Genomic DNA, 22563 nt, shown 5'->3' with positions numbered 1-22563 from the left:
CAGAGGTTTGTCATGGCGGGAAGTATGACAGCATATAGGCAGACATGGTGCTGGGGGAGCCAAGTGTTTTATATCTTGATCCTCAGGTAGCAGAATGAGACTGTGTGTCACACTGGGCTTAGCTTGAGCATCTATAAGACCTCAAAGCCCACCCCCACAGTGATACTGTTAGGCCCAGCATGAGCCTAATTTCCAGAAGGGATGAAGAGAACTCAGGAGACCGGGTCTCATCGATGCAAAATCGCAAGAGGTTTATTTTAACCATTGCACAATGGGGTCACCCCTGCTGGTCAGCAAAGAGTGGCACCGGGAGACAAAGGCCTTGGGTTTTTAAAAGACAAGGGGTGGGAAATTTTAGGGGTTGCAGTCTTGGCAATTCAGGATTGGATGAGGAAGCTATAAAATAATTGGTTAGTCTTAGGTACTCAAGCTTGACCAGTCCTGCCAAGTGTAGATGTGGCTGCAATTAAAGGTGAGGGTGGGGGTGATTAGCTCATCCTTGAAGATCGGGGCTGCGGGCTTTTGGCTGGAGGTCAGGGGCTACTCAGAAGAAGGACTGAGGCCATCTGGGTTGGTTGCTAAGAAACGCTATCTCGAAGACAAGGATCTGGTCATTCTTTTTGCTGAGTGAAGGTCATTGCTTGCTCACTTTTTTATCTCTGTCCTCACAGATGGCCAGGGTCACATTCCTCTGTTCTCTGCAAAGGTATTAAGAGGCTTTAGCTTAACCTGGGCCTAAAACTCAAAGCTATAGGCTTTAGCAGACATACAGGTTACAAAGTTAGTCTAACCCTTTCATTTCCCCCTTCTCCCTGTAACTGCTTCAATCATGAAGCAGCTGTAGAGTGAGGATTTTATCTCAAGAAAATTTTTTCCTTTTGACTCAACATTTTAGCCTGTAAAATGGGACAATGGGCCGAAGATCCGTCTTCTGGTATTTCCTCAACACTGATAACTGGACTGTTCATATCTCAGTTTGAAAGAGGCTGAAATGCTGGTCAAAAGTTGGGGAGAGTACATGGGTAGTTACCTTAGTCTGTAATTATCTGGGTTTTTATTTCCATTTTATGCCCAGTCATATTTACTCTTTGATAATGTTATCTTAGCGTAAGCACTTGCTCTGCGCTAGTCCTTTTCCTAGTAAACACAACCAGACAATTTATAATGTAGGGTTCAAACATTAAAAAAACAAGCAAAGTAGATAAGGGTCCCACTCCTTAAGTGGCCAGGGAGGGTTGTTTTTAACTGAATTTTAAGGATTCCTCCTGGATCTTTAGAGCTCCTGCCCAAGATACTAGAACCTCTTATTTTAATGCCAAAATTAGGGCCTTTTGTCCAGTCATAAGATTTGGTAAAGATTACTAGGAGCCAGTCAAAAGCTGGGCAGTGAGGCAAGGCAGTCCTTAACAGTCTCTGGTTAGTTGATCTGATTGAAGAGACAGGGAGCAGTCATGTCAGCTTCCAACAAGTCCAGATTTCAGCTTGTAGTCCATAGCTGGTCCCGGAAATAGAGTCAACCAGGTGAAAATCTGCTGAGACAAATTCAGACTAGAGACAGAAGTTAAGATTTGTCTATTAAATGGGAAAAGTGAGGAATCCCAACACCAGAGAAAAACTCATCTGGGATCTGTTTGAGCTATGCCAGATCCAAGTCTCATGACCTTTTGATTTTTGTGTGAATTTTTTAGTACACAAAAGGAAATATATATTAAAAAACTCATAAAAGTAACATATCAGCAAATCTAATACAATAACATTTTGAGAGTAATGGGCACCAGTCAGCTGTTTGTTTTGTATCTTTTATAAACAACTTAAAGTGTGTCCACAGTCTGAAACTCTAACACTTAAACTGTGGGCCCTGTTGGTAATCAGCCATCAAAGGAGCTCAGCCACCTTTTGTACACTTAGACAGGGATACATTAATGGCTTTACTGTTAAACCCTGGATGTTTGGATTTTTCTTAACAAAGCAACTAGAAGGAATAGGTTTACGATATTCCTGTGTCAAAGTCTACCCCAAAAATGGCAGATATTAGGAATACCATAGTAAAAGCTATGACTTTTGGGTCAGATATATACATTAAACAGATGTTTTTAGCATGATGAGAAGCACCTTTAAGTCTATTTCCAGAAAACAACCAAAGGAAATTAAAATCTCAAGCTGGTGACTGAATGGTAAGCAGTCAGTGCTCCATCAACTTATCAGAACTCTATTGATCAATGCCAAGATTCTGAACTTGTGAAATTTTGTAACATAAGCCCAAGAGTAGCAAAGGGAAGAAATCTAAAATGTCTCCCATTTTTTAATATGTCTTAAATTAATTTTATATCATTATAACTTATATTTATATATCTTAAAACATTTAGACTCTCTAATCTTTCTTGCATTTATCAACCCCAAAACATTTTTTTCAGACCAAACAACATTTTTTAGATTCTCATAACCTGAATTCCTATATCCTCAGATCCTATATAAACTCTATATCTTTTTATTTAACTATTTACCATAAGACATTGGCAACTGATGTAAACCCTGTGAGCAGGGCAAACCTGTTTCCCTTTCTACATAAAAGATGTTGTACTTAGTAGTTCTAACTAATTAACAAACTGTCCAATGAGCTGATAGTGGACCTAATTGTCTGCTCTTTAGCTGCCAAGCTACCATTAACTTAGCCTAGCCTTCCAGCCTAGCCGTTGATGTGATCAGAGACCTGAGAAGGATAAATTATGAGCTAAGTAAATGTACCAATCTATGTGCCAATCAAAATGACAGAGATGACTAGTTAGTGCATCACCTAGGCAGTGTCCCTGGCTCCTGTGGTCTCCTGGCTTCCTGAGCAGAGGCAGTCCAGCCATCAGGCATAGAAGATGAGAAGCTGCTGCTGCGGAAAGAAGGAACAGGAGAGATTGACCTCACCTCACCTCAGACAATGTAAAACAATGACTCTGCAGGTGTCCACAGCTGCATCCACAGTTAGGCTGGGCCCTAGCAGTGGGCCAGTTGAGGCAGTGTTGCCCAGTGGTTAGCATACCACAATCCAGAGTCACGGTCATCTGTCGTTGCACCCAAAACTCGGAGATCTTGAGGAGCTACTGCCAGGATTTTGGGACTCTCTTTTATAATAAGCTTACTCATGTTAAAATGCCATATTAATCAGATCTCTGATAAGCTTGAGGGCCAGCATATCTGAGTTACTCTTTATCTATTTTTATCATCTGCTCTAAACTGTAGCCTATAAAACAAGATGCTATAATCTCTATTTCTGGCATATTCCTTAGATGCATGTTTTAAAACCAAATTTCAAGTAGATCTATATAGGCAAACTTCATGGTTACCCATTCTAGATTTAACCTTAAAAAACAACCTAGGGGGCTGGGGAGATGGCTCAGAGGTTAAGAGCACTGACTGCTCTTACAAAGGTCCATGAGCAACCACATGGTGGCTCACAACCATCTATAATGAGATCTGGTGTCCTATTCTGTCGTGCAGGTGTACATGCAGGCAGAACTCTGTATACATAATAAATAAATAAGTCTTAAAAAAAAAAAACTAAACAGGGACTGGGTAAAGCTCAGTCTTTAGTGTAATTTTAAATCTGGACTAAAATCAAAGCAAGACCTTTAATCAGGCACAATTTATTTTTTTTTCAGGCACAATTTATAAAGGGGCTAGCAAATTTTACGAATTTTATCATCTTTTTTTTAACTTAACAGCAAATAAGTTTTAGAACCAATTGCCTAATAGAACAGTACAGAATAAACAGAACAGTATAGAATATTTTTAAACTGTATGAATTATTCTGTCCACATCAAACCTGTCAGCCAGAATTTTTTTCTTTTAAAGAACACAAGAAATCATTCTGCAATGAAGAATCAGCAGCCCTTTAAATGAAGTATAACATAATCTTTTACAGGTCTTTCTTAAATCCTATTTGCAGGCATAAAGAACCAAAGCAAACATCTTTCATATATTCATGTGCCTCCTGGCCCACACACACACAGATCCTCCACAACATTCTATTTACCTTCAGGTTCATGGCTTTGTTCTTCTGACTTAACCAGACATTCTTACTTTAGACAAGCTATTTTTTTAATATCCCTTTTCTTTATGATTATTCCAGTCTTTTTGCCTTCTCTCTTGCTTTTTAGACAACATAAAGACTTCCATTAAAGTCCTTCTTATGGGCTCTTTCAGTAGTCCAGAACATACTGAATCATTTCATAGGTCTTTACCACCCTGACACGATACACTGTAATAACTGTTGGCTACTGTTAGTTGGCTCAAACAGCATGGCTTGGTTTCACTTTGCAAAAGTAATAAAATAAATACCAAGGTCTTTTGACCTCCCCCAAAGGGTTAAGAAACTGTTTCAAGTTTTTTGTTAGACTGCCCAAGGGTTATTGCTTTAAAAAACCTGATAAACTTTAAATGTTTTATCACCTTAAGTATCTAAACATTTTTAACTCAATTTTATAATATCAAACAAAGTATCACGTTTAGGAGTGAATTTACAGGGCATAACCATGATTTCAAAAGTCAGAACTAGATTTAAAACTCAGAATTTATCAGTGCACACAATTTAATCTTTAAAACCAGAAGTGGCTCCATCCTTCCGGCCGCTGACACTGACTGAAGCTCCTGGGAGGAGGGATGGAAGGAGGGGGGCGGGTGAACTGCCACTCAGCAGCTGGCAGAAGCAGGTCTTAGGCTGATTCTGAGGGTGTGAGCTTCCACCCACCCAGTTCTCCTAGCACAGTCCCAGCTTAGCCCGCGGTAGGGGAGAGGGAAGGAGACATGTACTGTCCCTCCACGTAGAAGACATATAGGTTACAAAGTTAGGCTGATCCTTTCAACACAGTTCCCCTAGCAAGACCACACCTACTGCAATAAGGCCATTTCCACTGGCCATTTCCAAGCATTCAAACACATGAGTCTATAACCATTCAAACCACTACTTGGGTTTTGAACTCAGGCTGTCAGGCTTACCTGCAAGCCCTTTTCCCTGCTGAGCCACGTCACCAGTCCTCTTTAGAGATGCCTTAATTCACACTTAAGCCACAGAAGCAGTAATCCTCACTTTGTAAGAAGAGCCCTGCAGACTGATGGTGCTTGAAAATTGAGCTGTACACTTAACAACCTGGCAAAGTAGGCTGTGTGCCCAGCAGGCACACTGCTGTCTCCACAAAGGCTCCACGAGGGCTGGGGGCGGTGCACACTTACATGTCATCTAGATCTTTATTTGAATGACATCTTTTGCTTTGTTTTTTCAAGACAGGGTTTCTCTTGTGTAGCCCTGGCTGTCCTGGACTCACTCTGTAGACCAGGCTGGCCTCGAACTCGGAGATCCACCTGCCTGGGCCTCCCGAGAGCTGGTGTTAGCGGTGTGCGCCACCTAGCATGTGCACCCCAGGCCCTCTGGGCAGAGGAGAGCGCGGATCCTCTGGAGCTGTGCTGCAGGTGCTGTGTCTCCCTGGCACGGAAGTCTGGGCAGCAATGCGCGCTCCAGCCCCTCATCTGCTCTCAGTCCTCCCCTCCGCCTTTGTTTCTTGCTTGCTGCATCTCTGTCTCACCCTGTTCATTTTCAAGTTTATGAGCTGCACCCCTCAGGCAGCCAGGCTGTGGAGTGTGGGGAGGGGAAAGCCAGGCCTGTGGCATTGCAGGGCTGATAGCTTCTGATTTTGTAGCCAGACCTGCCACTTGAGGCACCTTTGGAAATAAATTCTCAGGTTGTGTCTGAGGGCTTGTTTCTGATAGTGGAGAGGCACTCACAGAGTCTTTGTGATTAGAGCTGCAGAGTGCAGTATGGAGGGCCAGCAGAAGCAAACTGCTGGGGCCTGCAGCTCAGTGGGCAGAGTAGGAAGATAGACACACTTGGAAGATGGAGGCAGGAAGATCAGGAGTGCAATACCATTCCTGACCACAGGTTAGCCTGTGCTACTGAGAGCCTGCCCCAAAACTAAAAAGAACAGACCTTTAATCCCAGTGCTTGAGAGGCAGAAGCAGGTGGATCTGTGAGTTCAAGGGTAACCTGGTCTACATAGTCCCAGGATAGCCAGGGCTTTGTAGATAGACCATGTCTGAAAAAACAACAAGCAAATACACTTAAAAATAAAGAAAGGTCTGGGCAAGGTGGTGCACAGAGGCAGAGGCAAGCTTCTGAGTTAGAGGCCAGCCTGGTCTACAGAGTGAGTCCAGGACAGCCAGGGCACAGAAAATCCCTGTCTTGCAAAACCAAGATAGATAGATAGATAGATAGATAGATAGATAGATAGATAGATAGATAGATACACACACACATACATACATACATAGAGAGATTTTTTTAAAGCCCAAATGGGGAAGCCAGCCCTTCATAGAGCCCACAGAGGATGTGCTCACAGAGTGACAGCACCAGCCTGGCCCAGGTCATTAGGGAGGTCCCACGTCTTGGCAAGCCTGCCAGAAAATTTTGTGGTACAAACGCATTTTCCTTCAGCACTCATGTTTCTGGGTAAATGCAGATGGAGGGTGAATGCTGTGGGAGACTGCTCAAGACTGAGGCAGGAAGATCACCCCAAAGTCCAACAAGGGTACAGAGGATCCCAAGACAGCCACAACGCTGGAAATACCAGCCCCATAGCTTCATAGCCAGAGAAGCCTCCACTTCCATGCTGCATGGACCCTGGTCCTGAAACCAGGCCATGTAGGATTCGGGCAGTGGGTGGAAAGAACGGTGGAAGCGGCTCTCAGACAAGTGCCCATCAACCAGCCACCCTGTTCTCCTAAGGGGCGTGGGAGGACAGAGCTGTGTGAGCAGAGCCGGCCAGGTCAGGAAGACCTCAGAGGACTCTAGCCACTCTTTGAGTCTGTCAACAAGGACACTGAGAGGGATGCTACTAAGCCACCCTGGACACAGGGATCGGCATCAAGCTGCCCCAACCTGGGCTGCCAGGTCCCACCCAGGATGGTGTGGTGCCAGCCGCCAAATCTGATCTCACTTGGAAGCAAAAGCCATTTGTTCTCCCTGGTCACCTTCCAAGCTGCCCAAAACCACCTGGGATCACTTTTCAGAGCACATGCAGGTAATCCAAGGCCTCTAGTGACCTGTGCTCACCCTTCAAGCAGGCAGTCCTGAATCACACAGCCTCAGATCCCACATCTGCAAGAGGGCCCTGAGGTTCTGCAGGGCCTGCTGGGACACACAGGTGTGTAGCTACAGCCAGGGGTCTCCCGTTTACCTCCATAGAGTCCATGGCCTGGGTCCAACCCCAGCAGGTCTGCAGAGACACCTGCAGCCCCATGCTCTGCCACGGGTGCCCTGAGCAATGGCTTAACCTCCCTGTGCTTCTTTCTGCATCTTAGCAAAAAGATGTCCTCTGTCCCCACCTCATGTAGCCAGAGGCGCTACATTGTTTTTCATCTGTTTGTTTGAGTCTCATGTAGCCCAGGCTAGCCTTGGACGCACTGTGTAGCCAGGTGTGACCCTGAATTCCTTCTTGGTTCTGCCTCCTCCTCTCAAGGCCTGGGTGATAGCCCAGTCTCCGAACATAGCCATCTTGCACAGCCATGCTTGGCCATCATTCGCCATAGACAGGGGCTTACTGTGTAGCCCAGGCTGGGCTACAGCTTGCACCCGTCCTCGCCTCAACCACCTAGCTACAGACTCTCCTTGATGGCTCTTTGAGGTGAGCCTGTTTGGAAAGTGGCACTCCCAGGTGCAATGGGCATATCAGCACCCAGAGGCTGAGGCAGGAGGATCAGAATCTGAAGTTATCCTCAGCTACATGGCCGGTTCCAGTCCAGCCTGGGCGACATAAGACCTTGTCAAACAAACAAACAAAAACAAAAAAAAACAGGAAAGAAAGAGGCAGAGAGAACTGAAAGACTAAAACAAATAAAAATTAAAATCTTTAGAAGCCAGGTTCCAGGTTTGGGAGTATAGCTGACTGTAATGTGCTTGCCTAGCAGCTATGAGGTGCTGAGTTCAATTCTCACCACTGCAGTAAGTAAACAAACAAATGAATAAAAATAAATAAATAAAAGTAAACATGCCTTTGATCCCAGCACTTGGGAGGAAGAGGCAGGTGGATTGCTGTGAGTTCAAGGCCAGCCTGGTCTACAAAGTTCAGGGCAGTCTTGACTACACAAAGAAACCCTGTCTGGAAAAACAAAAACAAAAGGCAGGTTCTAGTCATGACTGCTGGTGGAGGCAGCCACATCCTGCCACACCCGGATCAAGTGCCTCTTGCCAGACAGCTTGGCTCTAACCTGGCCTGGATAGTACCAAGATGGAGGCAGAGATAGACCCATCTTGGCTCCTCAGCTCTGCTCTCAGGGGGTTGGGTTTTGGCTTTGGCCTTCAGGCAGCTACCCTAGTCTCCTGACAGAGCCTTGGAGAATTCCAGGGCTCAATTCCAAGTCTCAAGAGGAGAAGAGAGGACCAGAGGAAAGAGACAGGTGAGAGCCTAGGGTGCAGCAATTGTGTGTAGACACTACAACTTCCATGATGAGATTTTTGTTACTCTATTTTATTTTATTTTATTTGGACAGGTGGTGTTGCAAGGGCAGAGGGCAGAGGGGACAGACCAGTGGGATTGGGCTGCGTATGATGTGAAATTCACAAAGAATCAGTAAAAAGTTTGTTTGTTTTTTTTAAGAGAATTTTAGAAACTTGGTAAAAAAAAAAAAGAAAAAAAGATCCTGGGGCACGGGATGGGGAGACAGCAGTATCAGGAGAGTGGTGGAGACCTCTGTGGACCACTGGGCCTCAGTCATTCCCTGAGTGGCCGTCTCCTGTTCCACACACATGCCAGCGACAGCAGGCGAGCATTGATTGTCAACACAGATCTAGTGCCACCTTGGAGAGCGCCTCTGGGCATGTCGGGTGGTAATTCCCCGGTGGGTGAGTGAGGTGGGACAGCCCATGTTAAATTCAGGCAGCAGCCTGGGCTGAACCAACCTGAGGCAGTGTTTATCACTCTGCTTCTTGTCCAGGGACGTCACGTGCCTTACACCCTTTCCCTGCCATGATGGTCCCCAACCCTTGAACTGCGATCCAGAATAAGCCCTGGCTCCCTTAAGTGGCTTTTGTCAGAGTGTTTTATCTCAGGGACAGAAAAAGCAGCTAAGAGGAAAAGTTGATACCAGGAGGGGGGTTCAGCATGGACCCGTGACTCAGACCCCTTTCTTCCTTAAGTGGCTTTTGTCAAATATTTTGTCACAGCAATAATACAACTAAGATACATAGCTAATATGTGTTGAGGGCCTACTGTGTGCCGCTTCCTGTGCCTCTTCTTCTGTGTCCATGTTACAGATAAGGAAACTGAGACACAGCAATGAGACCCACTCAGCCTTGAGCACAGTTAAACTCCAGCCACCCTGAATGCTCCTGGCCTTGGGCTGCTCTGAGGTCCACACATGTGAGTTTCAGATGTCCACAGCTCCTCAAGGAGTGTCGGGGAGTTGAAGTCTAAGACTTGAACCTTCTTCCAGGAACATGGGAGTGCAGACACAGGACCTGGGTGCAAATCCAGGCTCTGAAGCTCAGAAATGGGACCCTTGGTGAGTCACAGCCCCTATTGGGGTCTCTGTTTCCTCATCTGTAGAATGGATAGAAAACCACTGAGAGTCAGAACATAAGCCAAACACTTTGCTCCCATCTATAAAAGAACTTCATTTGTTTACATTCCTCAGCCTTCCTATATCAAGGTTATATCAAGGTTATATGTCAGTGCCTGGCCAATGAGATGCAGGCAAAAGGTCTCAAGGTCTCAAAGGCCTCTAGAAATCTTGGTCTTTGTTTATCCCTCTTAGCAAGGAAGTATAGGCTGGAGGCAACTTTAACATAAATAAAGGATTTCATAAACTCAGAGGAAATCCCATGGCTACAGAAGCTGAGCTGGACCTATCTCTGTGATGTCAACTTCTGGTCATGTTGCCCTGATTCCCAGCTCTCACCAATGTGTTCACTGGCCTGTGGCCCAGCATACTATGCATGTCATGAGCAACCACGGCCCAGTGGCCCATGCCAGCCAAAAGTGTCTGTGGCAGGTGAGAAGCAGGCAGACTGCTCTCACCAAGACTCTGGATGGGATACCAGTGACCATGGGCCCGAGGGGGTCCCCAGGCTCCCCGGAGGGAGCATAGGAGGCCTGGTAATGGGTACCCTGCTGGGGCTGAGCTCTGCAGCCAGCTTTGGAGTCTTCTGAAGGCCGTGCCGGCTCATCTTCGAAGGATGGTGGAGACAGTTCATGGAGACCCCGACGAGTGGCCCGAACAGCTAGGAGCAGCGTGTGGGTGATTATCGCCACCAGGACCAGGGCACCTGAGGCCAGGATGGATGCAGCTGCTGCGCCCGCCTCGATCTCGAAGAGCAGCAGAGTGTAAATGGCCAGCGCTGAGGAAGGAATGGCTTGCTTACTCACTCAGCAAACATTTGCTCTCCAAGCCCTCCGGAGGAGATCCCTTCAAACCCAGAATAACAGCAGAAGCCCGGACTTGAACTCATGGATGACGTCAAAGCCTGGTCATTAGCATGCCCATGTCCAAATGAGGAAACTGGCCAGGGGTAGTGGCGCACACCTTTAGTCCCAGCACTGGGAGGCAAAGGTGGAAGGATCTCTGTGAGTTTGAGGCCAGCCTGGTCTGCATAGGGAGTTTTAGGACCACCTGGGCTAAATGGAAGAACCCACTTCAAAACTGAGCAGCAAAAGTGACTAGACGCATGGCTCAGCAGTTAAGAGGGCGGGGTTCAGGTGCCAGCACTGCACAGGGGCTCAGCAGCACCTACACCCTGGCTCCGGAGAAGCTAGCCATCTTCTGAGGCCTCAGGCCTGCTGCAGACAGGCAGCAAACACCACACACACTGGGGGCCCCAAAGCTGCACAGCGAGGGAACAGTGACGAAGGGATTTGACTTCTGTTGTGCATTTGACTGCATTTGCTCACTGTGTGTGCAGCACGCCACAGTGTGCAATGGGGTGCAGCTTGAGGGCCAGATTCTCTGCAAGTGTGGGCCCGTCCCAAAGCTGCGTGTGTGAGCGCAGGAGTGCAAGTGTGTGAGCGCAGGAGTGCAAGTGTGTGAGCGCAGGAGTGCAAGTGTGTAAGCGCAGGTGTGCAGATGCATAAGCGCAGGTGTGAGTGCGGTATGTGTCCAGGTGCACATGCAGATGTGCAAGTACCGGTGTCCATGGAGACAAAAGGTATCCACGCTCCTGCACTTCAGGCGACAGTGAGCAGCCTGGCAGGGTGCTGGGAGCTGTGGAGGAGCAGTAAGTACTCCTGACCGCAGAGCCATCTCTCCCACTCTGGTGAGGCTGCGAGCTGCGGTGGTTGTGAGCTCCTCCCCCCCCCCATGCACCCCTTCCAGGGCCTGGGCTGAGCTCAATAGCTAGAGCGCTTGCCTGGCACACATGAGGGCAGTCTTTGTGCCCTCTAACTGGTGAGGTGATGCCTGTCACCCCAGCACTATGAAGGCAGAAGTGCCAGGAGCTTGGGGTCATCCTTGGCTACAATAGACGGTTTGAAACCAGCCTGGGCTGTGTAAGACCCTGTGTACAAAACAAATAAAAGCAAAAGCAAAATCCCAACAGGACGGCTCAGGGTTCCAGCTCTCTGGCTGCTCTCACAGAGAGCTGGGAGTGGCTCCAGCAGCTCGCAGGTCAGAACTGCCTGCAGCTCCAGCTAGGCTCTGGGTCTATGGCCTCTGACTTCTGTGGGCACTTACACACACGGACACTATCCCCACCCGTCCTCCCAAGGTTTGGGAGGTTAAAGCAAGACCAGGAGTTAAGGGCCAGCCTTGGCTACAAGGCGATGCCCAGGACAGCATGGCTTACATGATAGACAGTAGTGACGCCTGATGAGTATTAAGGGACTCTCATCACTCTTGTATTGATAGCAAAACTGAGGCGCAGGGGATATCCAAGAGAAAGTGTTGGAGCGACTGCCTGAACTCAGGCTCAGTGGCCCAGAGACCCGTGTGCGCCCTGCACCAGGTCCTCTGCCCTGCACACACCTGCCGAGTAGATGGAGACCCCACAGCAGAGCAGGCCGAGGGCCAAGTGCCTGAGGAGGCGGCAGCCACACAGGAACCAGTCCGACCTGAAAGGGGTGACAAGAAGGGGACTCCAGTGACACCAGAGACCAACGTCTAGAGACTGCCCTCCACCTGCCCACCTAATCAGCCCTCCACCCCCTCCTCATCACCGCCGGTACCCACATTTACCCCGCCCCATCTCTCCATGCACCCCCCCACCTGCTTGAATCCACTCACTTCCACCCACCATCAGGGCTCCCTCCACAGTGGAGAGAAAGAGTCAAAGTTGGGACAGGGGTGTTGTTAACTCAAGGAGTCCACCTCCACGAATCTCCTCGGATCCAGGAGTCCACGCCTGCACCCCTGAGCTCGGCGGCCTGAGCTGGCGATCCCTGGCCGGGCTGCGGCTTCCTGCGGATTCGTACCCAGCAGCCCTGCCCTTCCTGAACCCCGCTTCAGAGAGAGGAGTCTCGAGGTTGGGGTGCAGCTCCGATCATTGGCACACGCCTCCCCAGCCCCAGCGCGGGTGGAGCGCGCGGAGGCCCCGTCAGTATCACCCGAGGAACCTGCGCGCCCTCGGGGCCCAGCTTCCCCCTCTGCCAGCCCGCGGCGGTGCCCTACCTGCCCGACCCTGGCCCGCGGGCCAGCTCGGCGCCCAGGTGTCCGCAGAGTGCCACGAGCAGCAGGCAGCTAAGCCCGAGGACCTGCGCCAGCGCGGCCAGCGCCGTGGTCAGCGGCAGTAGCGCCCCTGCGGCCGCTCCGGGCAGTCCGGCGTCGGGGTCTGGCCCGTCGGGGCGCGTCCCCCGCAGCTCGGCGCGCCCCGCTTGGAGCTGGAACAGCAGCTGTGCAGCCAGCAAGACCAGCCCCGCGGCCGGGATGCCCAGTAGGGTCATCGCCATCAGCACCCGGCCTCCGTAGGAGCGGTCCATGGCGCGGGGCTGGGGCCCAAGGGTGAGAACGGGGGCGCCGCGGGCGCCTCTGCACCGACCCCTCGCTGCAGGTTCCAGCTAGGGCGTAGAAGCGGGGCAAAAACGTGGGAGAACGCGTTTCCTGCGGCCGGCGACTGCCCCGGGGAAGCGGGGAGGCGGCGGGGAGAAGCCAGGCTCGGGGTGGGGTCTGAAGGGGCCGCTCGGGGGGCCGTGGAGGGAGCTCCGCCTGCCGCCGAGGGGCGGGCCCAGCTCCTCCCGCGGCTGAAGACGAGGGGCAAAAATATTCAGATAAAAGAGGGACGTGGCTAGGGCGGGCCCGAGAAGGCTGCTGCAGCAGCAGGTCTTTCAGGGCCCGGGCTAAGGGGCATCCCGAGGGCGGGGCCTGCTCCTGCACGTCTTGAGGGGTAGGGCCCTGGGGGAAAGGAACCAGAGAAGGAGTCTAGCAAGGCAGAGTTTCGACAGGTGCTGGAGGCGAGGTAGGGTTTGGCTGGGGTCCTCTCAGGGGCAGGGCCTGAAAACAGAGAGAATGGAGGTGTGGGGCCTGGGGCGGGGCTGTTTGGATCGACTCCCCCTAATGGGCGGGTTGGAGTGTTTGGGTGGCGATTGCAGAGTTGGTGAGGTGGGCAGGGCTCAGGAGGCAGAGGCCGGCCGTCTGAGAGTTCGGGGCCCAGCCTGTCTACACAGCTAGTTCTAGGCCGCTTAGGGCTACACACAGAGAGGTTCTGTCTCAAAACAAAACAAAACAAAAAACAAACAAACAAACAAAAAAAACAGAAAAACGAAAAGAAAAAGGAAAGTGCAAGGAGAACCGAGATGGCCAGAGATGAAGCTCTGAGTGCCGGGACCCGGAAGCTGGACGGGTTTTGTACATCTGGGTCCCTCGGTGCAAGCGCAGACAGGCGTTTCCCCATCTCCCTGGGTTCCTCTTTACTAAAATAATAAAATAATAATATAAGATTTATTTATGTGTATGAGTGTGTCCTCTACCTGTACGTCTGTGCGTGATGTGCGTGCAGGTACCTGGTGGAGACTAGAAGGGGCATCAGGACACCTGCAACTGGAGTTACAGATGGTTGTGACGGACCATGTGAGTGCTGGGAGCTGAACCTCCACCCTGCAAGAGCAGCCAGTGCTCCTAGAGAGTTGGCTCCGTGGTTGAGAGTTCTGTTCCGGCCAGGCGCGGTAGTGCACGCCCTTAAACCTAGCACTCAGGGAGGTAGACTCAGGCAGATCTCTGTGAGTTCAAGGCCAGCCTGGTCTACAAAGCGAGTCCAGAACAGCCAATACTACACAGAGAAACCCAATCTCGGAAAACAAACAAACAAACCAACCAAAGAGTTCTGTTCCCAGCATCTCAATCAGGCAATCCACTACTGCTCTTCCCACCCCAGAACCAGGAGAGCCTATGCCTTCCTCAGGCCTCACCTTCACTCACATATGCTGCCCCATACACATAAGAGTTAGTCAGGCAGTGCTGGCACACCCTTTTAATTCTAACAGTAGGCAGGCAGAGGCAGGCAGATCTCTGAGTTTGAGGCCAGCCTGGTCTACAGAGTGAGTTCCAGGGCAGCCAAGGCTAAAACAAACAAACAAAAAAAAAACCCACTTCACTTCTCCATAAATAAATGAAAATAAAAATTAATCTTGTTTGGTTTTGGTTTTTGAGACAGTTTCTCTGTGTAGCCCTGGCTGTCCTGGACCTGGCTATGTAAACCAGGCTGGTCTTGAACTCACAGAGATCCACCTGCCTCTGCCTGTCAGGTGCCAGGGTTAAAGGTGTGCACTGCCACTGCCAGGCTAAAATTAATCTTAATAAACAAATGTAAATAGTGCTGTGTGGTAGACAATGCAAGCCAGGCTCTGGCTCCTGGCTGTGTGTGTCAGCTGTATGCTGCAGGTGAGCCAAAGTGCATCATCAGCTGTTGTCCTCTCTGTCTTCTCTCCTGGACGTTAGTTGGTCTCTCATGGCTGTCCTTACAGATGCTGGAGATTTGCACTCAGCTTCTCAGGCTTGCAGAGTCCTCTCCTCAGATCCCTTCCACAGGTTGTTTGTTTTATTGGTTATTCTTTCTTTTTAAGATTTATTTTACTTTATATGCCTTGGTGTTTTGCCTGCATGTATGTCTATGTGAGGGATCCCCTGGAACTGGAGTTACAGAAGGCCGTGTGGTTTCTGGGGATTGAATCCAGGTCCTCTAGGAAGAGCAGGCAGGGCTCTTAACCACTGAGCCATTTCTCCAGCCTGTTGGTTGCTTTTTCCAGACAGGGCTTCTCTGTGTAGTCCTGGCTGTCTTAGAACTCACTCTGAAGGCCAGGCTGGCCTTGAACTCACTGTGTAGAGCAGGCCAGGCCTGCACTCCCACATCTGTATGCCTCTGCCTTCTGGGCTCCACCAAGGGGCAGGCCTTGTAATAATTCACCTTCTCGGCACTCAGGAGGCAGAGGCAGATCTCTGAGTTGGAGCCCAGCCTGCTCTACAGAGTGAACCCAGGACAGCCGGGACTGTGTAGAGAGACCTCAAACAAAACAGTTCACTTTCTTCCATTTGTGCTCCCCATGGTCCTGCCACAAGAACCTGGAGGCTTCCACCACTCTGTTTCCTGCGCCTCTTCCATGTCCTGTCAGAACACTTTCAAATGGTTACTTTTAACAAACGGAGATGAAACTTGCAAATAAGTATCCATTTTTTTAACTCAGTGTTTTGTTTTTGTTTTTTGTTTTTAGCACATTTACAATGTAACCCCACCTCTGTCTAGTTTGGGAACATTAGCTCTTTAAGACAGCCACATCCCATCACTCCTCACTTCCCTCATGCTCCTGGAAGCTTAATCAGCTGCATTTGTAGTTTTCCCTTTTGGGGGCATTTCCTGCCAGGCAAAGCCTTTTGTGTCTGGCTGCTGTCACTCAGGGCCTCGTGTATAGCCTGTGTCAGTGCTCTGTTCCTGTTCCTGGCTGAGCAATATTCCACTCCGGACACACTACAGGAGTTGGTCCACTGGTCTGTGAATGGACATTTGGGATGCATCTACCTTTTGGCAAGTGTCAGTTACAATGCTACAAATCAGCGAGGCATGCATGGGAGCCTCCAGCACTGAAGCTCTAGGAGTCATTTGCTGACTCCTATGTTAACACCCGTGGCAGCTGCAAAATTTTTACATTCCCATAAGCAGTGAATGAAGATTTCTTTTTTAATTATTATTTTAAAATTCTAGCCAGGTGAGGACGGCACATTGCTTTAATCCCAGCACCTAGGCAGTAGAGGCAGGCAGATCATTAAGTCTGAGGCCAGCCTGATATGCACAGTGAGTTCAAGGACAGCCAGAGAAGCCCTCTGTTGAAAAAGCAAAATAACAGCAATAATAATTTTTAAATTCCCCATTTATTACTCTTTGTGGAGGATGAGGGTACAGTGAGAATTTTGGTTTCTTTTAAAAACACAGATAAGAATGTTTTTAATTTTACTCCCAGGTGTGGGATGTGGGGCTGTTTCACAGCAGCTGACTATGATTTGCCTCCTGCTCTAGCAGAAGCATGGTTTTACCAGCTGCAGATAGTTTCTGCCCAGTGTGTGACATTGGGAACTCTGGGAACTTTTCAGAGAATGCTAAGGTCCTGATGGGTGGGGTGGGTTGGTGGTGGTCGAATTTTAAGTAGTTTGCACAAAGAAGAAACAACAAGAAGAAATTAGTATCCTGATGGCAAAGATCAAACTTGGCCCAAGGAACTCGATGTCCCTGTCAGCAGGAAGTAGTCGAACGATAACATCGACCCCTTTCTGACCCCTGACTTTATTCTTTCCTTTCCTCTCTACCCCTTTTACTCTCTTATGTAGTGTTAGAGGGTTGGAAGGGAAGATGAACAGGGGTGGAAAAGGGTGGAATAGAGAAGAACCCACAAAGTAGCAAAAGGTCAGCTACACATTGGTGGGCGTCAAGGGACAACTTGTGGAGTGAGTTTTTTTAGACCACCGGGGTACCTGGGATTGAGTTCAGGCAGCCAGACTTGGTGGCCAGCAGGCATTCTTAGAATGTATTCAATTGAGCCTCGGTTTTCCTCACTACTCCAAGTTGGGAGCAGAGGCGGTTGCTTTCGGTTCCAACTCTGCTGGTTAGCAGCCTTCTCCCCGCAGCTAGCCAGATTCTTGCCCGCGTGTCAGGCGTGCCAGCTTCCTAGCCCGCGCCATCTGCACTGAGCCGGCAGGGGGCGCCGCAGGCAAAGCGGGAGCACGCGCCCTCTCCTCGGCTCTGTCCTGGTCTCAGGGCCCTTGGGACGGAGGTCCCGTGTCGCCTGAAAATGGCCTTGATCCGGATCGTTCTGCACACACAGCTCTTTGTTTTGTTTGTTTCTTTCTTTTGTGGTTTTGCGCACAACTTAAACTATTTCTGTAGGTGGTGGCGGCGCGCGCCTTTAATCCCAGCACTGGGGAGGCAGAGGCGCGCGGCTCCCAGAGTTTGAGGCCAGCCTGGTCTACAGAGTGAGACGTCCAGGGCTACACAGAGAAACCCCATCTCGAAAAAACAAAACAACACCCCAGTATTTTCGTTAGATATACTTATTTGTGATAGGCATGTGCGTGCCGCTGTAACCCTGTGGCCAACAACTTGCGGGAATCGGTTCTCCTTCCGCCGCGTGGTTTCCGGGGACTGAAACCGGCCTGGTTCCACCTTCAGCCGGCTCGCGGGCCTGGCCCCAGGCCTAGAACGCCGAATAGCAGGCGTGTTTGTGGAGCAGGCCTGGCACGAGGGCTTTCTGCTTGCTTTATTGTGGACGGGAGAGCTGAGGCCAGGGTTCTGCGCACAGAAAGCTTGCTGAGCGCGCGCTAAAACCTGGGTGCCTGCCCATCACCTGCTCGTGAGGATCCACGTTTTTTCGAGGACTAGGGGAGATGGGGAGAGAAAACTCTTGTTTTTCTTTGGCTGTCAGTCCAGCTCCTTGTTGGTTAGGCTGAGGCATGGTGAGTTCAAGGCCAAGCTGGGCTGCTGTCTAGGGAGCATAAGGAATTAGAGGAGAAGGCTAATCAGAGACCTGCCCCTTTCCTGGGGGTCCCCAGAGCCTCGCCTCTGTATCCAGATCCACCTGGGGAGGGGTCATCACCAGAGCTCCGCCCCTGCTCCCGGGTCCCGCTGGGGGTCCCCAGAGCCGCGGCCGCTGCGTCCCCGGCCGGCATCCCGGTCCACGCGGTACTTGCGCCGGCGCAGAGGCTCGGTAATGCTGCGCCGCGCGGGCTCGTCCAGGTCCTCGGGCTGCAGGAAGCTGCGGTCCAGCAGCTCTGCCGCCTCCTGCCAGTTGGTAAAGCAGGCGGGTCCCAGGCGCTGGATCTCGTCCGTCGCGTCGCTGGTCAGCACGTCCCCGCCCGGCTTGAGCACCACGACCGCAGGCAGGCGACGCACTGAGAACCGGCGGCCGAGGTCCCTGCGGGAGTGCGCGTCAGCCAGCCGCGGCGAACCCTCAGCGGTGCGTGCACGCCGCCGCCGGGGCGCCCGGGGACAGGCCCGTCACACCCTCCCGCTCCCGGGACGCCCCCTAACCCCGCCCCCCGGCTCTCTGTGTCCACCTGCTGTGTGCTGTGTATTGTTTTCCTGCTGTCACTGAGAAGAGGGAGCGATTTCCAACAGCGAGGCCCATGGAGGAATGTTCGGAAACGTGTGTGGAATGAATGCATGCTGTGAAAGGCTATCAAAGTCTCTCAATCTGAGCAAAGAGGGGGTGAGGGTTGAACTAAAATCTCACGGGTGGAGGGAGAGGCGGAAGAACTGCAACGTGAGTTCCTGAGAGTCAGGGTATGTGCAGAGACCCTGGGGAGACCCTGACTGCGGTACGGCTGGCATCTCGCGCAGGCCCTTAATGGGCAGGTGTAAAATGTGTGTTCTTTTTCTTTTCCTGCAAATAGCAACCGGTTCTCTTACCTCCCTGGCCAGCCCTCCTCCAGTTTTTAGGTTAGCCCCTTCAAAGGTTTCTCCCTCAGCAACCCAACAGTAGCTTCTCCTGGCTCGACCTATCCCAACCGTAATCTCTTCTCACTCTGTAGCCCAGTTCGCTCTCAGCTGTTTTCACTCTGCTCGTTTCTTCTCTTCTCTCTACCTACTCTCTCTTCTTTCTTCCTGCACCATCTTCTCTCACCCTACTCCCTGACTCCACTCCAGTCCTACACAATCTCTCCCAGCCTCTGCTGACTTTTTCTATCCCCTTTTGTTCCCAGAAATCCAAAAGGCAAGTGACACTGAAGATCATACGATCTAGCAGTTCTAAGGCTTTCCCCAAACGGCCAGTTAACTAGCAACACACATACACAATATAACACACACACACAAGATAAGTCACACTACAGGCAGGGGCAGGAATTTCAGAGACACCAAGACGCTGTTTTCATCTCCTGGACGCCTCTCAGAGAGAACCCCCCTTCGTGCCCTCCACTCTCAGGGATGATTCTCATTACGAAGCTGTGTCCTGGACCTCACTAAAATCTCGCAGGAACCAGCCTGCTGCAATTAAAGGCAAATGCCACCACACCCAGCTCACTCCAAGTACTGTTTTGCTGTTTTTTGTTTTGGTTTGGTTTTCAAGTTGGGTTTCTCTGTGTAGCCCTGGCTGTCCTGAAACTCTGTAGATCAGCTGGTCTTGAACTCACAGAGCTCTGCCTCCTGAGTGCTGGGATTAAAGAGGTTCACCACCACCAGTGCCCAGCTTCAGCCAAATTTCTTAATCTATGATTCTTGCTTATTTTTTGTTGTTGTTTTCGTTTTGTTTGTTTTTGTAGCCCAGGCTGGCCTCCACCTGTTCATATAGAAAAAGGTAACTTTGAACTCCTGATCCTCCCACCTTAGCCTCCCAAGTGCTGGAATAAGAGGCTTGCACACCACTCCAGGATCAGGGTGAATGAACTTTGTCCTTCACAGAAGGTTCCTCTAAGATCCTCGTAGCTGGTATTTCTGCTCTAGGGACAGAAATGCTGCTTATTTGTGGAGCAGAACCCACATAGCTGCACAGTGCGGGGGTGCCCCAAGTCTGATCATGATGGGTGGAGTGGGGCCCTCATGACCCCTGGAGCTTGCTGGTTCTGCCAGTCCTGCCAGTTAGCTCCGGGTTCAAGTGAGAGATCCTGACTCAAGGAATACAGTGGAGTGACCGGTACCAGCCTTTAACCCACACCAGGAATTACACAGGCAATGCGTGTTTACCACACACATGCTCTCACACACACAAGTAAACATAAAGATCCTGGCTGTGGCAACTGTCATCCCAGCACCTGGGAGGCACAGATAGGATCAGGAGTTCAGGGCCAGCTTTGGCTACATGGCCAGCTGGAAGCCAGCATGGGCTACATGAGACCCCATCACGCAGTAATTCTCCTTAACCAGAAAGCTGGAAGTTCTAACATAGACACAGGCTGTAAAGTCCTCTGTTGGCCATGCTCACACAGTGACTCCTGCTCTCCCCGGCTCTGTTACCTCCCCTGGCTCCCACCTTCCCCCACGAAGGCGCCCACGCCCGAGCTCCAGGAACGAAGCAGTTCTCCTGTCCAAGGTGCCGTGTTGTGGGCTTTGACACCCTCTCCCCGGCCATGCCCTTCTCATCTTACAGCTCCTGAGTGTGTGGTGGGGTTTCTCTCTCTTATTTTTCATTTCTTATGGGATTTGTTGATTTGGGAGCAAGGTCACCCTACATAGTCCAGGTTAGCCTCAGACTCCTAATAGTCCAGCCTCCACCCACCTTCCTTGTGTATGCACCTGGTACATTGGCTGTATGCAAAGCAAAGGCTCCAACATGGAACTGTGTCTTCACAGATGCCAGACAGGCACTGCAGTAACTGAGCTACCTCTTGCTTTGTTTTTAGAGCTAGACTTGAACTTGGAGCAATCCTCCTCCTTTATCTCCAAGTATTGGGATGGCAGGCTTCTGCTACCACCTCTAGCCGCCATTGTGTGTTTTTCTGAGACTTTGCTTCATATCTGTTCACTTCAGTGGGCTGTAGTAGAACCCCTCTCTGTGTGCTAGCTTCTAGTACCAGGACAGAGACACCTTCTACAGGAAGCCCTCCCTGTCCCACTCTGGGCTCTTACCTCCTCAGGTCATCATGGAACGGCAGGAAGAGCCACTTCTCAGGCATGTCCCTGAGGAACAGATCCTGTTGCTCCTCCGTGGGGTCCTGGGACACATAAACCAGGGCCAGCTGTGCCGCCCGCAGCACGTAGAACTCATCAGTGAGCCGCACGAAGAAGTCTTTGAGAACTGGGGCAAAGGCCTGGCACCGGGGACAGGCCCCAGCACCGAAGAACAGGAGCACCAGACGATTCTCCAGCCGACGGCTCAGCTCAGCCTCAGTCTCCACTTCATCCTGGTCGCTGTTGTTCCTGATCAGGGTGCGGCCAGAGAAGAGGGATACCATGGTAGCTGCGTGGGAGGGGACGGCTGCAGGGGAGTCTGCTAACTAGCCGGCCAGCCTCAAGAATAGAAACCTCAGAAGCCAGATAAGCCACTAATCCTCCTGTAGGTTGACCGCTACAGAACAAGCATTGGTTTTTAAGGGACCAGGAAGCCTCACAGACCTTCAACAGGGCCAAGCTGCAAGTTCCAGGACACCCTGGGATATATGCAAAAAAAAAAAAAAGGGGGGGTCTGGGGATGTTGGCTAAGTGGAGCCCCTGCCTATGATCTTCCAGTGAGGGGCTGGGACCATGGCTCAGAGCCTGGCTTCCATCAATTGCAACATGGGGGGGGGGGCGGGGAGCAAAACCCAAACAACAACAATAACTAAATAAATACTGTAGGCTCCTCCCTTCTCTTTCCCCTCTCATTACCCAGACTATATCAGGAAACTCAGAGGTTTCCAGCACCTTACCCCTCCAACTACCAAAACACAGATAAACTTTTCCAAGGTAAGTGTGTCACTCAAGGCAGCTGCAGTCTGGGCTCTGAGCAAGAACATGTTCCGGTTCTTTTTTTTTTTTTTTTTTTTTTCATGTTCTGGTTCTTGAACTGGAGTTCAAAGAAACCTTTTTGGTTTTGGTTTGGTTTTGAGACAAGGTTTCTCTGTGTAGCCCTGGCTGTCCTGGAACTCACTCTGTAGACCAGGTTGGCCTTGAACTCACCTCTGTCCTGTCTCTGTCTCCCAAGTGCTTGGATTAATGGTGTGTGTCACCACTGCCTGGCCTTATTTTTGTATTTTAGAAAGGGTTTCTTATAGCCTAAGCTGTCCTTAGATTCACTATGAAGCCAAGGTTGACCCTTATCCTCGTGCTGTACCAGTGTATGAATCCTGGTGTCTACAAAGACAGACAGACAATATTGTCTGTCTGCTGCCAGACGATAAATTCTAAGATTTATTCAGGAACCCACTCCTAAGCAGGTTTAGTTGTTCTAACACAAATTATGGCAGGCAGTCACACATGCACTTACGGAGAACAGAGGACAGTGGACCCAAGTTGGTTCTCTACTTCCACCGTGTCCTGGGGCTGGAACTGAGGTCATCAGGCTTGGCAAAAGCACCTCTCTTCAGTCCTACACATGCTCAGTTGAAGGTTGTTAGTTTTTAGGCAGCCTGCTTCTGGGTTGCCTAGCAACCTATGACGTCATCCTGTGTCATCTGCCAAGCAGTCACACCTGACAGGTGCGGTTCAGT

At 50.4% G+C, this 22563-nt stretch overlaps 2 protein-coding genes across 3 annotated transcripts; both read right to left on the bottom strand.

Moving 5' to 3' along the window:
• Positions 1 to 8087: 8087 nt before the first annotated feature.
• Positions 8088 to 13845, bottom strand: Tmem221 (transmembrane protein 221). Its single transcript, XM_021638161.2, is given in 4 exon segments — positions 8088 to 10055; positions 10058 to 10375; positions 11995 to 12080; positions 12637 to 13845. Coding segments are annotated over 4 exon segments (870 nt in total). The 5' UTR covers positions 12945 to 13845; the 3' UTR covers positions 8088 to 9897.
• A 3635-nt stretch (positions 13846 to 17480) lies between these two features.
• On the bottom strand, positions 17481 to 22319 carry Nxnl1 (nucleoredoxin like 1). 2 transcript variants are annotated; one of them, XM_060382029.1, is made up of 3 exons: positions 21005 to 22319; positions 18021 to 18356; positions 17481 to 17927 (listed from the first exon to the last, which is right to left on the bottom strand). In XM_060382029.1, the coding sequence occupies exons 1-2, from the start codon at positions 21328 to 21330 to the stop codon at positions 18035 to 18037; spliced, it is 648 nt and encodes a 215-aa protein (XP_060238012.1). In that variant the 5' UTR covers positions 21331 to 22319; the 3' UTR covers positions 17481 to 17927; positions 18021 to 18034. The 2 variants fall into 2 exon arrangements, with proteins under 2 accessions (XP_060238012.1, XP_021493820.1); XM_021638145.2 differs by having other exon boundaries at positions 17481 to 18356.
• Between the last annotated feature and the right edge of the window lie 244 nt (positions 22320 to 22563).

The sequence above is a fragment of the Meriones unguiculatus genome, chromosome 4 (assembly GCF_030254825.1).
Source record: "Meriones unguiculatus strain TT.TT164.6M chromosome 4, Bangor_MerUng_6.1, whole genome shotgun sequence".
In the NCBI taxonomy this organism is placed as follows: Eukaryota; Metazoa; Chordata; class Mammalia; order Rodentia; family Muridae; genus Meriones; species Meriones unguiculatus.
Note: the sequence above shows the minus strand (reverse complement) of the source record. Positions and strands in the feature narration are given on the sequence as shown.

Coding starts and splice junctions, on each gene's coding strand:
- Nxnl1 (XM_021638145.2), bottom strand. CDS start 21,330: ATGGTATCCCTCTTCTCTGGCCGCACCCTGATCAGGAACAACAGCGAC. Junction 18,357..21,004: donor TTCCATGATGACCTGAGGAG/GTAAGAGCCCAG, acceptor GCACTCCCGCAG/GGACCTCGGCCGCCGGTTCT.